General features: G+C 41.1%; 1 protein-coding gene across 2 annotated transcripts in view; it reads left to right on the forward strand.

The window, feature by feature from the left end:
• Nucleotides 1-17259, forward strand: part of prr36b (proline rich 36b) — a 51274-nt gene that overhangs the window by 21710 nt on the left and 12305 nt on the right. For both annotated transcript variants that reach the window (XM_077500041.1, XM_077500050.1), the window contains exons 2-3: nt 11394-12078; nt 12415-12493. In XM_077500041.1, coding sequence (XP_077356167.1) covers nt 11472-12078; nt 12415-12493 — 686 coding nt within the window. In that variant the 5' untranslated portion in view covers nt 11394-11471. The remainder of the gene's footprint in view (nt 1-11393; nt 12079-12414; nt 12494-17259) is intronic.

Raw genomic sequence — 17259 nt, forward strand, 5'->3', positions numbered from 1 at the left:
ACTGGCACGTTGGGGTACTGGCAAGTTTAGGTAAGGCACATTGGAAGCAGAATTTCTTTGAAAATGGCATGATAAACCTTGACATGTGGATTTTTTTTTTTTTTGTAAAAATACCGTTAAGTTGGTGTATTTTTTTTTATGCCTCTAGGGCTAGGTGGCGCTGTATATATAATGGAATGTTGTCATAGGGATACCTTCAAGCCTTGACTCTAAACATACATGTCAAGTGTGGGATTTTTTTGGAGCATGTACCGTGGAGTTATTAAGCATATCCTTCATTCACGATATTGCTTTTAATGTCCATTAGAGGCTATCAAAAATAAATAAAAAAGTACATGTTTGGATAAGTCTAATGCCAGTGAACATTTTGAGTGGTGGAAAGTAAAAGAATATTCATAAATGACTTAGTTATCACACTTAGAATGAGTTTACATTTTTTGTACAAAATACCGTATGTGGGGTATTTTTTTTTCATGCCTCAAGGGCGAGGTGGCGCTGCATATATAACTGAATGTTGTCATAGAGATACCTTCAGGCCTTGACGATAAACATACATGTCAAGTTTGGGATTTTTTGGAGCATGTATCGGGGAGTTATTAAGCATATCCTTTTTCAGTGCGAAACACAAATTTTGATGCCCCGCGCTCATCATATAGTATTTCCAAAAGTCAAGATTTTTCCGTCTGTTGTTGGCTCAGGTCTTGGCATGGTCCAGGTCAAGTCATAAGTCAGTCGGATAAAACATGTAGGAGAAGTGGGCAAAAGTATGCCCCCTGAAAATGTGCAAAAATCGTCAAAAATGGGACATTCAAAAATCCGTACCTCACTTCCTGTTCATTTTAGCATATGGGTCCAAGAGACTTTTTTGTAGGTCTTTGGCTCCGTCATACACGTAAAAATTTTCGTAGATCTTGCTTAAACGTAGAATCGGGGCTGCTTCGTTAAAAATTTCTAGGGGGCGCTATTGAGTCATTTTTGTAAAAATAGTACAATCAACAATAAAATATTGTTCATTTTACCAGGCCAGATGTGTGTGCCAAGTTTCATGAGTTTCTGCGCATGTTTAGACCCTCAAAACTGGCGTTGTTTTCTTGGCGAACAGTGCTTAGCCACGCCCACAGCGATTCGCGAAAACTCACAAACTTCGTGTTGTGACATCATGAAGGCCGAAACCCTCATCTGAGCAAATATGAGGTTGGTCCAGTTAACGTGTTTGGAGAAAAATGTACAAGAAAATTCGTAAGAAAAAAAATTGCCACTAGGTGGCGCTATCAGTAAGATGAAATATAAGTTCGTAGATGTCTTAACGGCTGGACTCTCATCAAATGTGTGAAATTTTGAGAAGATAGGATCATCTCGGTCAAGTTCATGCAGCTTTTATTGTCACGAAAAATTTTCGGACTTTGCGTCACCGTAGCGGCCACGCCCTTTGGCGAAAAGTTACAATATTCGGTGTGGGGCATGATCAACATCTTAAGGCTTTTCTGACCAATTTTCAACTGGATCCCTTCAACGAGCTCGGCACAGTAGCTAAAAACGTAAAGTATGACATTTATTGTTACCACTAGGTGGCGCTATATGTATAACTGAATTTTATCATATAGATGCTTTCAGGCCGTGACTATTACGTTGCCTGAGAAGTTTGAGATTTTTTGGAGCTTGAACATGGGAGTTATCACACTTAGAATGAGTTGACATTTTTTGTACAAAATACCGTATGTGGGGTATTTTTTTTTCACGCCTGAAGGGCTAGGTGGCGCTGCATATATAACTGAATTTTGTCATAGAGATACCTTCAGGCTTTGACTATAAACATACATGTCAAGTTTGGGATTTTTTGGAGCATGTACCGGGGAGTTATTAAGCATATCCTTTTTCAGTGCGAAACACAAAATTTGATGCCCCGCCCTCATCATATAGTATTTCCAAAAGTCAAGATTTTTCTGCCTGTAGTTGGCTCAGGTCTTGACATGGTCCAGGTCAAGTCTAAAGTCAGTCGGATGAAATGTGTAGGAGAAGTGGGCAAAAGTATGCCCCCTGAAAATGTGCAAAAATCGTCAAAAATGGGACATTCAAAAATTCATAGCTCACTTCCTGTTCATTTTAGCACATGGGTCCAAGAGACTTTTTTGTAGGTCTTGGACTCCCTCATACACCTAAAAATTTTCGTAGATCTTGCTTAAACGTACAATCGGGGCTGCTTCGTTAAAAATTTCTAGGGGGCGCTATTGAGTCATTTTTGTAAAAATAGGACAATACATGATAAAATATTGCTCATTTTGCCAGGCTAGATGTGTGTGCCAAGTTTCATGAGTTTCTGTGCATGTTTAGACCATCAAACCTAGCGTTGTTTTCTTGGCGAACAGTGCTTAGCCACGCCCACAGCGATTCGCGAAAACTCACAAACTTCGTGTTGTGACATCATGAAGGCCGAAACCCCCATCTGAGCAAATATGAGGTTGGTCCAGTTAACGTGTTTGGAGAAAAATGTACAAGAAAATTCGTAAGAAAAAAAATTGCCACTAGGTGGCGCTATCAGTTAGATGAAATGTAAGTTAGTAGATGTCTTTAGAGCTGGACTCTCATCAAATGTGTGAAATTTTGAGAAGATAGGATCATCTCGGTCAAGTTAATGCAGCTTTTATTGTCACGAAAAATCTTCAGACTTTGCGTCACCGTAGCGGCCACGCCCTTTGGCGAAAAGTTACAATATTCGGTGTGGGGCATCACCAACATCTTAAGGCTTTTCTGACCAATTTTCAACTGGATCCCTTCAACGAGCTCAGCACAGTAGCTAAAAACGTAAAGTATGACATTTATTGTAACCACTAGGTGGCGCTATATGTATAACTGAATTTTGTCATATAGATGTTTTCAGGCCGTGACTATTACGTTGCCTGAGAAGTTTGAGATTTTTTGGAGCTTGTACATGGGAGTTATTCAGCATTTGCTCTTTCTGGACAAATGAAATTTTAAAGGCAATATTTGATGCCCCGCCCCCGTCATATAGTATTTCGAAAAGGCAAGATTTTTCCCCCAGTTGTTCTCTCAGGTCTTGAGATGATAAATGCCAAGTTTGAAGTCAATTGGATGAAAAATGTTTGCAAAGGGGGAAAAAGCATGACCACAGTGAATGTGCCAAAATAGGCCAAAATTGGACATTAAAAAATTCATAGCTCACTTCCTGTACATTTTAGCTACATGGTCCCAATAGACTTTTTTGTGCGTCTCGGGGTGCTACACGTGCCTGCCAATTTTCGTTGCTCTAGCTCAAACGTGCCGAGCTTGGTTTTTATTTTTCTATGCTAGGGGGCGCTATAGAGTCGCGTTGTTATGACGACTTCATAATATCAAATTTTTCGCCGGGCCTGAGGAGTGTGCAAAGTTTGGTGAGTTTTCGTAAATGTTTAGGTACCCAAAATCGTGATCGTTTACGGAGAAGAAGAAGAAGAAGAATAATAATAATAACTAGAGCTGCGAGCAGCTATAAAGGGCCCTCGCAGCCCGGGCCACGTTGGGGTACTTGCACGTTGGGGTACTTGCACGTTGGGGTACTGGCACGTTGGGGTACTGGCAAGTTTAGGTAAGGCACATTGGAAGCAGAATTTCTTTGAAAATGGCATGATAAACCTTGACATGTGGATTTTTTTTTTTTTTGTAAAAATACCGTTAAGTTGGTGTATTTTTTTTTATGCCTCTAGGGCTAGGTGGCGCTGTATATATAATGGAATGTTGTCATAGGGATACCTTCAAGCCTTGACTCTAAACATACATGTCAAGTGTGGGATTTTTTTGGAGCATGTACCGTGGAGTTATTAAGCATATCCTTCATTCACGATATTGCTTTTAATGTCCATTAGAGGCTATCAAAAATAAATAAAAAAGTACATGTTTGGATAAGTCTAATGCCAGTGAACATTTTGAGTGGTGGAAAGTAAAAGAATATTCATAAATGACTTAGTTATCACACTTAGAATGAGTTTACATTTTTTGTACAAAATACCGTATGTGGGGTATTTTTTTGTTTTGCCTCAAGGGCGAGGTGGCGCTGCATATATAACTGAATGTTGTCATAGAGATACCTTCAGGCCTTGACGATAAACATACATGTCAAGTTTGGGATTTTTTGGAGCATGTATCGGGGAGTTATTAAGCATATCCTTTTTCAGTGCGAAACACAAATTTTGATGCCCCGCGCTCATCATATAGTATTTCCAAAAGTCAAGATTTTTCCGTCTGTTGTTGGCTCAGGTCTTGGCATGGTCCAGGTCAAGTCATAAGTCAGTCGGATAAAACATGTAGGAGAAGTGGGCAAAAGTATGCCCCCTGAAAATGTGCAAAAATCGTCAAAAATGGGACATTCAAAAATTCGTACCTCACTTCCTGTTCATTTTAGCATATGGGTCCAAGAGACTTTTTTGTAGGTCTTTGGCTCCGTCATACACGTAAAAATTTTCGTAGATCTTGCTTAAACGTAGAATCGGGGCTGCTTCGTTAAAAATTTCTAGGGGGCGCTATTGAGTCATTTTTGTAAAAATAGTACAATCAACAATAAAATATTGTTCATTTTACCAGGCCAGATGTGTGTGCCAAGTTTCATGAGTTTCTGCGCATGTTTAGACCCTCAAAACTAGCGTTGTTTTCTTGGCGAACAGTGCTTAGCCACGCCCACAGCGATTCGCGAAAACTCACAAACTTCGTGTTGTGACATCATGAAGGCCGAAACCCTCATCTGAGCAAATATGAGGTTGGTCCAGTTAACGTGTTTGGAGAAAAATGTACAAGAAAATTCGTAAGAAAAAAAATTGCCACTAGGTGGCGCTATCAGTAAGATGAAATATAAGTTCGTAGATGTCTTTAGGGCTGGACTCTCATCAAATGTGTGAAATTTTGAGAAGATAGGATCATCTCGGTCAAGTTCATGCAGCTTTTATTGTCACGAAAAATTTTCGGACTTTGCGTCACCGTAGCGGCCACGCCCTTTGGCGAAAAGTTACAATATTCGGTGTGGGGCATGATCAACATCTTAAGGCTTTTCTGACCAATTTTCAACTGGATCCCTTCAACGAGCTCGGCACAGTAGCTAAAAACGTAAAGTATGACATTTATTGTTACCACTAGGTGGCGCTATATGTATAACTGAATTTTATCATATAGATGCTTTCAGGCCGTGACTATTACGTTGCCTGAGAAGTTTGAGATTTTTTGGAGCTTGAACATGGGAGTTATCACACTTAGAATGAGTTGACATTTTTTGTACAAAATACCGTATGTGGGGTATTTTTTTTTCACGCCTGAAGGGCTAGGTGGCGCTGCATATATAACTGAATTTTGTCATAGAGATACCTTCAGGCTTTGACTATAAACATACATGTCAAGTTTGGGATTTTTTGGAGCATGTACCGGGGAGTTATTAAGCATATCCTTTTTCAGTGCGAAACACAAAATTTGATGCCCCGCCCTCATCATATAGTATTTCCAAAAGTCAAGATTTTTCTGCCTGTAGTTGGCTCAGGTCTTGACATGGTCCAGGTCAAGTCTAAAGTCAGTCGGATGAAATGTGTAGGAGAAGTGGGCAAAAGTATGCCCCCTGAAAATGTGCAAAAATCGTCAAAAATGGGACATTCAAAAATTCATAGCTCACTTCCTGTTCATTTTAGCACATGGGTCCAAGAGACTTTTTTGTAGGTCATGGACTCCCTCATACACCTAAAAATTTTCGTAGATCTTGCTTAAACGTACAATCGGGGCTGCTTCGTTAAAAATTTCTAGGGGGCGCTATTGAGTCATTTTTGTAAAAATAGGACAATACATGATAAAATATTGCTCATTTTGCCAGGCCAGATGTGTGTGCCAAGTTTCATGAGTTTCTGCGCATGTTTAGACCATCAAAACTAGCGTTGTTTTCTTGGTGAACAGTGCTTAGCCACGCCCACAGCGATTCGCGAAAACTCACAAACTTCGTGTTGTGACATCATGAAGGCCGAAACCCCCATCTGAGCAAATATGAGGTTGGTCCAGTTAACGTGTTTGGAGAAAAATGTACAAGAAAATTCGTAAGAAAAAAAATTGCCACTAGGTGGCGCTATCAGTTAGATGAAATATAAGTTCGTAGATGTCTTTAGGGCTGGACTCTCATCAAATGTGTGAAATTTTGAGAAGATAGGATCATCTCGGTCAAGTTCATGCAGCTTTTATTGTCACGAAAAATCTTCAGACTTTGCGTCACCGTAGCGGCCACGCCCTTTGGCGAAAAGTTACAATATTCGGTGTGGGGCATCATCAACATCTTAAGGCTTTTCTGACCAATTTTCAACTGGATCCCTTCAACGAGCTCAGCACAGTAGCTAAAAACGTAAAGTATGACATTTATTGTAACCACTAGGTGGCGCTATATGTATAACTGAATTTTTTCATATAGGTGTTTTCAGGCCGTGACTATTACGTTGCCTGAGAAGTTTGAGATTTTTTGGAGCTTGTACATGGGAGTTATTCAGCATTTGCTCTTTCTGGACAAATGAAATTTTAAAGGCAATATTTGATGCCCCGCCCCCGTCATATAGTATTTCGAAAACGCAAGATTTTTTGCCTAGTTTTTCTCTTAAGTCTTGAGATGATAAATGCCAAGTTTAAAGTCAATGGGATGAAAAATGTTTGCATAGGGGGAAAAAGCATGACCACAGTGAATGTGCCAAAATAGGCCAAAATTGGACATTAAAAAATTCATAGCTCACTTCCTGTACATTTTAGGAAATGGCTTCCACTGACTTTTTTGTGCGTCTCGTAGTGCTACACGTGCCTGCCATTTTTCGTAGCTCTAGCTCAAACGGACCGGGATTGGTTTTTATTTTTCTACGCTAGGTGGCGCTATAGAGTCGCGTTGTTATGACAACTACATAATATCAAATTTTTCGCCGGGCCCGAAGAGACTGCAAAGTTTGGTGAGTTTTCGTAAATGTTTAGGCCCTCAAAAATGCGATCGTTTACGGAGAAGAAGAAGAAGAAGAATAATAATAATTCTTACAAAAACAAGAGGGACCTCGCAGCGGTCGCTGCTCGGGCCCTAATAATAATAATAATAATAATCCGATCGAAAAACAATAGGGACCTCGCAGCGGTAGCTGCTCGGGCCCTAATAATAATAATAATAATAATAATAATAATAATAATAATAATAATAATTTTTACAAAAACAATAGGGACCTCGCAGCGGTCGCTGCTCGGGCCCTAATAATTCAATTCAACCAACAAAGCTTCAACAATTCATTCACTGCCTTTGACAATTATACCTGTCAATTATATTTTTTAGACCGGGAATAGATGGGGGAGAATCTGATTATGCTCCACTGTAAATGTCAAACTTGGAAACAACTTTACTCATGCCCAACCACCGGTAGATGACGTCATTGCCCCATTTTATATGAAATAAACACAATTTTCAGAGTCCATGGGAGAAATGGCTGTGTTTTGGCAAACCTTCATTTTTCTACTGTCAATTATAAAAGAACGGGATGAGGCAAAAAGTAGGGAGTCTATTCTGTCATTTGGTAGATTTGGTTTATATATAATTATTGAACGTCATATCGCGTGGGTATTAGGGATGTAACGATATGGGCCATGGGATATGGGTCCCCGCCCATGATTACAAACACCTGCCACCAATCAAGACTCTTAATAAAAGCCAGCTGCATTCTACCCTCAGTGCCGAAGTGTCACAGTCAGTGCATGGAAGCGCCCCACGGCCACAGTCCTCATGACCTCGTTCACGTTGCCTTGTCTTTTTGTCTTGTTTTTGTGCCTTTTCCTCCCCAGTGGAGCGCCTTTAGTTACCCCTTTTGCCTTGTGCCCTTTTTTCTCCCTAGCGGAGCGCCTTTTGTTGTCCCCAGTACCTTTTGCCTGTTTTTTCCTCCCTAGTGGAGCGCTTTTTGTTCTCCACTTTTTTGATTCCCCGTTCTCCTCTCGGTTTGAGAGGAGACAGCTGTTGGCCGGAAATAAACCTGTTGCCTTGGTGGCCTACCTTACTCCTGCGTCTGAGTCCTACCTTTCCTCGCCTTGTCAGCAATATCGTGATTTTAAAACTGCCACGATATCGTCGTCGTCACGTTCACAATATTTAAAAGGAACACATCTATTAAAAAAGTCAGGTTGATTTCCATTTGTACAGTTCAAGCACCCTCTAGTGGCTAGTTTATTAGTGCAATTTAATTTTTATTGAGGATGTTTTGGCCTTCTCTGTTTAAAATCTATGCTAATTGTCAGGTGAAGGGGAACCTAATTTTCTTGTGAAGCAATCAATGTGTGCTTGCATTAGCAAATAAGGGCCTCAATATTGTTATTAGAGATTGTAGGTGGTTTATATGCATTGCTGTTATGTACAAAAATACAATATTGTGCTTTTTTTAGTATGAGCTCTTTTTTTTTTTTTTTTTTCAACAACCCCCCGCAATGTCGTGATAATTATCGTATCGTGATCTTCATATCGCGATAATATCGTATTGTGATGTTTGGATATCGTTACATCCCTAGTGGGTATTGAACATTTTGAAATTTTCTAAAATGGCTGGCAGAGAATGAGTTAAGGTCTTCAGTTCCCAAATGCTTATTGAGTGTTTTTAAAAGGAAAGAAAGATTATTTAACACAATGTAAACATGCCTGTGTCAACTTTTTTGGAACCTGTTGCTGGCATTACAATCAAATTGAGTAAATATTTGGGGGGGAAAAAAGTTTCTTAGTTTTAGTTATGAATATGCATGTGGCGCTTCAGTTTTTTTTCCATCTAAGGTCTAAGTGATCTTGGAAGGGAGTGTCTGCCATTTATTTTATTTTCTCTTGTCTTCCATTTCCTGGCACCAATTCATTTGTACGCCTTCTGTTAAAATCTATTGCTTTGCTGGCATTTCAAATCCCTGTGATGAAGGGTCAGGCACCAGTAGCGTTTCTCAAAGCCACCCGTTGTCATATGCAAAACTTCTCCGGTTGTTCTCGGTGGCAGCCTGTTGGAGTTGCAGTGGATATGACTTTGCATGTTCTGGTTGGGAGTTTTTTTTTTTTTTTTTTGTGCTTTGCCTTTCCCCCTCTGGCCTTGCTCAGCTGCTCTGGCCATCTGTGCAATCCAAAGGGGATGGTGTGAGAAGGGTTATGGTGGTGGTGGTGGTGGGGACATTGGGGAGGGGGAAATTGAAATTTGAAGTGTTTAGAATGACATATTTATTTAGAATATGTATGGGATGACTGAAGAAGGATAGAGAGAAAAGAGAAAACTTTTTTTTTTTTTCACAGTTTAGAGCACCAGGATGATGATGTGTCGCCTTCCAAATATAAGACGGTGACTTGGTGCCATAAAAGTTTAGGTCAGTGGAAAGTAGGATGATGAAACATGTCTGGATTTTATAGTTAGACTAGCAAATACCACCACATAGTGAGCTCATTTTTTTTTCACGTTTTGTTTTTTTCCCTCTCCGCTTCTCTTTCCCTCCCGCCTCTTTGTTCCCATGCTCCCCAGGCCAAACATCCTCCTCGACTTGGCCTCTGCTTTGCCTTGAAGGTTGCCTCACAACCAAAAGCCAGGTCCTCATTCCGTTTGTAAATGTTTCCTGCGAGTCCTCCCACTTCATGGCTTCCATTTTCCTCACCCCATTCCAATGGATAGTAGCTAATGAAACGAAATGAGAAACAGTTGTAATATTGATGGTGACAACATATGACAGCTTTTATCACAGATGGTTGCCCTTTATGTGCCCTCATATGCTTCACATCCTGCCTCTTGTCCTCAGTTGTTCATGTGACGTACTGTATGTTTGTGAGTCTGTCTTCAGTTTTATAGCATTGGCCCACTTACACTTTTCTTCCCTGATCTTCATTTTGTGTGTACTTGCATTATTAGCTTACACAAAGCAGGAATTGTCCGTGAGAAATTGGCTACTCTTATTACAGCAAGTGTATGAGTGTGCGAGAGCTTTTCTACCTTACGATTGCAGAAAATGAAACACTTACATCAAGGATGCCCAAACTTTTTTGCCCCGAGATCTACTTTTCAAGCAGCCAACCTCCTGCCTCCCTGTCTATCACTGTTGAGATTGCTCAGACACCAATTTTAACTAACAATTAAAGTAACTGTCAACAAATATGTGGTTTTTTTTTTTTTCCTATTGTGATTAACTTATTCACTCCCAGCCATTTTCACAGAAGCAACCCCCTTCACTCCTGGCTGTTTTACTGGATTTTGACTGATTTTAGAAGGCCCACAGAATATTGTGTTCTATTTCTATAAAAACATGGAACCTATCAAAAGAAAGATTTGTGTTTCTTTTTTCATCAGGAAAAAAAGTACATTTCTATCTGTTTCCGTTTTGCAGGAATTAGCATGAGAATATAGCTAAGTTTGATCATTATTCACAATCTATTCTGAATTGTAATTGAGCTTTTTTTCAACATGGCCGTAGTTGATTACCTTTGCTCTGCTACCACCTGCTGGCTCTTTGTGTAATAACTACCATTTCATCAACCGTAATTTGCGTTGAGAGGCTGCATCAAAGCCTTCTTTCTGTATGCTCTAGTATAAAAAATAAAAAAAAACGTATAAATACGTCTTCGGGACACTTAAAACATTTGAAATAGAACGTATTTATACGTTTTTGGGAGCAAATGAGTTGAATTACAGGTTGGTCAGTTTACATAAATCACAGCCATGTCACTTCATGCCCCAAATTGCATTCATGTCTTTCTTACGTTTCTGTCAAAATTTTTTATTTTTTGCCAATACCAGTCACCTTGTGTACTGATGGTGCTACGTCTAGTGCTTTTTATATTTACCGTATTTTCAGCACTATAAGGCGCACCGCATTATAAGGCACACCTTCAATGAATGACATATTTTAAAACTTTTTCCATATATAAGGCGCTACAGTAGAGGCTGTGGTTACATTATGCATCCATTAGATGGTGCTGCACTAAAGGGAATGTCAACAAAACATTCAGATAGGTCAGTCAAACTTTATTAATAGATTACAACCCAGCTTTCTGACAACTCCATTCACTCCCAAAATTAATAAACAGCTGTTCTATTATTTTCTCTGAGGTAAAGTATTAGTATTAGCCAGCGATCCAAGATGGCGGGATCTTCTGCGCATGCGCGTCACCGATCGTGCAGGGTCACCGATAGCGTCTTGACAGCGAGACATGTTGCGGCTCATTTATCCATATATAAGGTGCACTGGATTATAAGGCTCATGGTCAGCTTTTGAAAAAATTGAAGGCTCTTAGGTGCGCCTTATAGTGCGGAAAATACGGTAACTCTTAACAATAACAACATTCCAGGCAAAGCAAAGTGTTCTACGTCTGGTCTTGCTGTTTCTCAACTAACTTTTTTCCCCCTCACTATTTGTCTTTGCAGACTAAGACCTGCGTCCGGATCTTTGGCAATCCAATTAGATCTTAGTGAACTGGACAGACCACTTCTCTAGAAGAGGAGATGAAACCAGATGGGGTTATCACAGCCGCGCTGGAGCCAATGGAAACTTTAGAATCCAATCCAGAGAATGAGTTATCACCGGGTACAGGGCAGGAGCCTAACCAGGTACCCTGTTCAGTGGAGGGGGAAGTGACACAGCAGCCCGAAGATGTGGCTCCACCCCAGCCACAAAAGGCCAAGGAATCCGCAGCTGCCAAGACCAGTAACAAAATTTCGGGAGACTCCAAAGTCAAGACCATGAACAAGACCATGCAGAAAACAAAAACCAGCACTACCAACATGACAAAGACCACATCCGGCTCACGACCCAACACCACCTCGAGCCGCCTATCGAATGGCTTGTCTAAGCCCCAGAGCAACGGTGTGACAAAGAAGACCACACCTGCCTTCGATAAAAAGAGCACTCCAACCTCTGCAGCCCCCAAGAAACCAACAGCTGGTGTCCCAGCCGCTAGGAGCACAGCTAAAGTCAATGAAAGAAAAGTTGCATCCCCTGCTTCTAATGGTGCAAAGTCCGCACTGGGGACCACAGCAACAAAGAAGGCAACATCCACAACACTTAACGGTGTTAAAACCAGCACAGCGACTGCTGCTAAAAAGCCTCCAGGTTGGTGAAAAGTCACAAATTAATTTTCTGTGTAAAATACAGTACATACGTCGGATGCATCAACATTTTTTGCATTTCCAGCTCAAAATGCAAAAAGGGGTGCATTCACACACATTAGATGGATTCAGTACACAAATTAGACACGCAAGAGTGCCTGCCGCATTTGCCCTAGATCCTAATGACATACTGTATGAAAGAAATATGCGTTTGACCTATATCGCTTACTGTACCATACATTGTTCTTCACGTTCCTCATAATCTCTTATGTTGTCACCTTCCCATTTTGTTTTTCCTCCTCTTCCTTGCCCTCCTTTTCACTGCTTTCCTGTGCTCCAGCTCCTAAACCTGCCTCTGCAACGTCCATAAAGCCAACAACTGCACCCAAGACTGATAAGGCCCCTGTTTCCAAGACCAGGTAAGTGTGACATCAAATGAATGCCAGTTTAAGGCAGAGTAAAAGGGGCTTTTGGTACAGTATGTAGGTAAGCTCTTGGCTGCTGCCTGAGTAATGTTGCACAAACGTTGATATTGCAAATGCAATGGCCTATAAATAATTTGAAGATTACATAAGCAGATCAGTTATATAGCTTCATGTCAAAACAAATTCTTCATTAATTTAAAATCTGCCTGTAGTGGTCTGAAGAAGAAATACATAGGTTTAACAAGAAAAAGTGCATCCTCATGCATTTTGTGTTTCAGTGGTTGTATTGACGCAAGCTTGTCATAGTTCCCACGACGTATTTGTTGAGACGTCATGACAGTTAATGCTCGCAGCCATATTCAGCAAGGAGCAAAGCTGTGACGTCACCTCGTTGAATACCATCAACCGGCATTTTTTGATGATTCTGAGTCACCTTCTGTCGATCACCACGTGACCGGCGGCGCCTGTTTACTAACAGATGAGATGAGACAGGAGGAGGTGCTGTCGTGTATAAAAGTAATCTCCTGCTGAATGGAACCCGGGTCAGGTTATATCCCCTATGTTTAAGTTAATAATAATAAATAAACAATCAAGTCTGGATGACAGGCTTACAGTACATGATCCAAAGACAAGTGCATTTTTCACCGCCTACGAAGACCTTTTGAAGCCCTTTTCAAAGGTCACGTCAAGTACCCTGACGAAAACACAAAATTAACTGCATGCGTGTATGTATGTATTTGCAGCTCAGTGAGATACAGGGAACTTAAATTTATGGATTTATTTGAATTTCTACTTTATAAAAATGATGCTACACTGGGCACTCCCTACACTTTTTATTAAAAATAAAATAAATAAATTAAGAAATTATGTTGACATTTTGGAAAAATTAATTTACAGTAGAAAACTTTAGGGAACTATTTACTCGCTTAGTTTTTAATTTTGTTTAACACGTTGATGACTCTGGAAGCTCCCAGCAGTTTTTATCATTTTTAAGCAAAGCGGTTAATTCCTTATATGTTGAAAATTTAATTAAAAGTTTTTATGTTATTATTTTATTTTGACCCTAATGTTTTCTTTTTTCACTGCAGATGAATATCTGCTTGAAATATTGGTTATCGGTCTCCTTGACTACTAATAATCAGTACCAGTATCCACCTTGGAAAAAAAACAAATTGGAAAAAAAACAAATCGGTCTATCACTAATTCATATAACTCCAAAATGGGATTATTGATGCAGTAATGATCATCCTATGCGCCTCACAATAAGAAAATTATTCATTGAGAAATTGTCTGTTCACAAATTTGACAGTGTTTGTCATATAATTCTTTTTGTTTTTCTTTTTTATTTTATGATCACATGATCGTGTCTGGAATCGCGATTTTGATTAAAAAATGCTAAATCAGTTGTCTGGCAGACCAGGTATAATTGGTACAATTTTGGTTAGTTTAGCACCCCGTAATGGGTCACAAAGGTCCTTTTTCATGGTAAATAAATACAACCAGTCGGAATAAGGGACAATGATATCCCATGAAGCCACATGGCCAGCAACCACCTGATGTCGAAACAAGCCAGGAGGAATGCCTCAAAGGGCACCGACACATTTTACATGCCTGTGTGTAAAGAAAAAGAGAAACAGGCACCAAACTGTTGATCAATTAACCAACCTAAAAATCAAAACTAGGTTGTGAACGAATGTCACTATTAGGGTTGTGACACCTTACAGCATGGTAAAGTAAATTTGACCACTGTATGATGCATTAAATCACAGTAACTTGAATTCTGTTAAGCAACATAATTAAATTGACAGCGAGCCACACTGAATTACAAGCCTCAGTTTCAAAGCAGCATGTGTCCTGTTCTGCCTGCCTTGGGTAGCATTTGGATTGTGGAGATTACACTCAGATTACAGCTTTATACAGTGGTAGATGTGTAAACAGCTCATTACAAGTCTTACACAAGGGTATGTTGGTCATTGCTTCGATAACTCTCGCTGTGCCATCTCGATGGACGCTGTATTTTCAGACCTTCATTCAGCTCTCAATCATTTCCTACCAATTTTTTAAGATTCCAACGACCATATTCTTACTTGACACCGATCTGATCGACTGGATCGGGATCGGACAATATTTTGCATTTTTATAAAATTAGTTGGGGGGGGGCGGTGTGCCACCTACACCCGCCGGGTTGGGTGAGGCCCCGCTGGTCGCTCCTCTTACTCACTTCACTAGTTTTGCACTATACACTTTGTAAATATACACATAGGGCACACAACACATTTCTTGGTGGGGTGGGGAAGGGTGGAAACACCCTTCAACCCTTCACCCTTCAACTCAACGTGCGGGGGGGTTGGCGGTCGTCGGGGGGGGGCTTGTTTGGGGGGGGGGTGGAGGTATGGGTGGGTGGAGGGTTGGGTCTTGGGGGTCGGGGTGTGTTCGGGGGTTTGGGTGGGGTGCGGGGGGGTCGTGGGGGGATGGGGGCTGGGGACCGGTGGGGCGCTGTGGGGGCCCGCTGGGCCTCGTTCTGCGGCCTTGGGCTCGGGGGTGTGGGCCGGGGCTGGGGCGGGGGTGTTCCGGGCGTCTGGGTCGGCTCGCCGACCGGTGTCCGCTCGGGTGGCTTGGGGGTGGCCTTGGTGCTGCCGCGGCCTGGGGGTTTCGGGGGGGGTGCTCGCCTTGCTGGACCGCGGTTGACGGCTTCTTTCTTTGGTGGTGGTCCTTATGCATGCCAGATCCGTCGCACCAGCATCTACTGAAACTCAACAGAAGTAGCCTCTCCCTCCCACAGCCCCTTGAATCAGTGGGTGCTGGTGTCTGTGGATCTCACTTTGCTTTATCTATCCTTCCCTCCTTCCTCTCTTTAGTTTTTCCTCTGGTCACTTGAGATCTCAATTTATTGGAAGTTTGAGGTTTCTGGGGTCGGCATAAGACTCTGGTTTTGTAACCACGCAGGAGGGGTTTTGTTGGTGCTGGATTTCACTTTGATGGATTGGATGTACTGGCTTCTATGGATCTCAATCTGCCTTATCGATCCTTCCCTCCTTCCTCTCTTTAGTTTTTCCTCTGGTCTCTTGAGATCTCGCTAAATTTGCTGGAATTTAGAGGCTTCCGGGGTTGGCATAAGACTTTGATTTTGTAATCATGGGGAAGGCAGGAAGTGTTTGGTCGGTGCTGGATTTCACTTTGATTTATCTTTCTTTTATTTTTATTTTTTTCTGACCTTTTCTCTGGTCTCCTGACCATTTAAACCTCACGACTCTGGCAAGATTCTGAAGTACCTGGTTAAGGCGAAGGGTAATGGGATATTTATAAGGCTTTAGGTGAATTAATGAGTATAAATTTATACGTATTTGCACGCACACGCACGCACGCGCACACACGCACGCAAACGCACGCACGCAAACGCACACACGCAAACGCACGCACACACACACACACACAAAAAAAAAAAAAAGAAAAAAAAGAAAAGAAATGCCACAATAAAGTAGTTGGGAGCTATTGTAAACATGTCTTGTAAGACACCCATCCAGCATTCTGCCACTTGTGCAAAATTACAATCCACAATAACATCTGGATGTAACAGAGCATAAGAACAAAAGCTTTTAATAATCTAGAAGACAAAATTTGATTTCATGATTTAGCAAATTTTCAACGATTCGATTTTTAAAATGACAATGCATCGAATTAATTTGATTTATTGCCCAGCCCTAGTAGAACATTTCATCATTTCTCAGAATGCAAGATAACTATAATTTTACAGTACACTGGTGGGACATAGACATTAATCTATGCTGTCTCTTATTGAACAGATAAATCAGTCAAATTAAAATCTGTTAGATTGGCAAGATTTGAAGTCCAGAAAAGCTACTGTATACTAATCACACAACCATGCAGTCTTTGGGGCAGGCACAAAGTGTGCGTGCATGTCAGTATTCCTCCATGTGATGTGCTTTGACAAGGACATACATTTCTCCCTTAATTACATTTTGCCCTTTTCCTACCTTGCTCAAATCTTTAATTCAAGCCTGCTATTAGCAGAGCTTTAGAGCTCTTGACAGCCACGTTAATTGCTTCACCAGACTTCCCCTGCCTTCGTGGTCGTCACTCACGCACTCGTCCGTTCCTTTCCCCCCCCCCAGTGTAATGCTCACTAGATTTGCACAGAAAGCTACAGTTGACTGGCAAATGCAAGTAGGCTGATGATATCACTTCATTTCTGTTTGTTTGCATTTTTTCTTGATGGAAGTTTGGCTATGTGCTGCAGCGGTGCCTTTTATGTCTACTGTATATATGTACAGGTTGTGGGAACAGCATGTCATTACAGAGCATATGCTCATTTGTCAGTGTTTAGTCTGTGTGACACCGGAATGAAAAGGTAAAGGGAGGGCCGAACATGTGAGATACGCGCACGGGGTCTGCTTTTCCTGCAGATGTTGCACAGTGAAGTGAAACAAAAATGGCTGAGAGTCATAGGTGGAGGAAAGCAGTAGTAACCATAGACTGTCTGTGTGGCTGATTAAAATTCTACATTTTAATGCAGTACAGCAAAAGAGTTGAAAGCTTTTATTTTGGCCACCAGGTGAACTTTCAATTGTGCTTTTATTTTCCTCCACTCAGCCGCCCATGCTCTCATTAGTCATGGTCTTTTTCTCATTGATGGTCGCTCTGGGATCGTAAATTATCGCAGCGAATTCAATTCAAGCCTCCTTGTGATCTAACAAATTGCCGCTGATGTAATGGTCTGACAGTAAAAGTGTGTAGTCGTC

The sequence above is a fragment of the Festucalex cinctus genome, chromosome 1 (genome assembly GCF_051991245.1).
Source record: "Festucalex cinctus isolate MCC-2025b chromosome 1, RoL_Fcin_1.0, whole genome shotgun sequence".
In the NCBI taxonomy this organism is placed as follows: domain Eukaryota; kingdom Metazoa; phylum Chordata; class Actinopteri; order Syngnathiformes; family Syngnathidae; genus Festucalex; species Festucalex cinctus.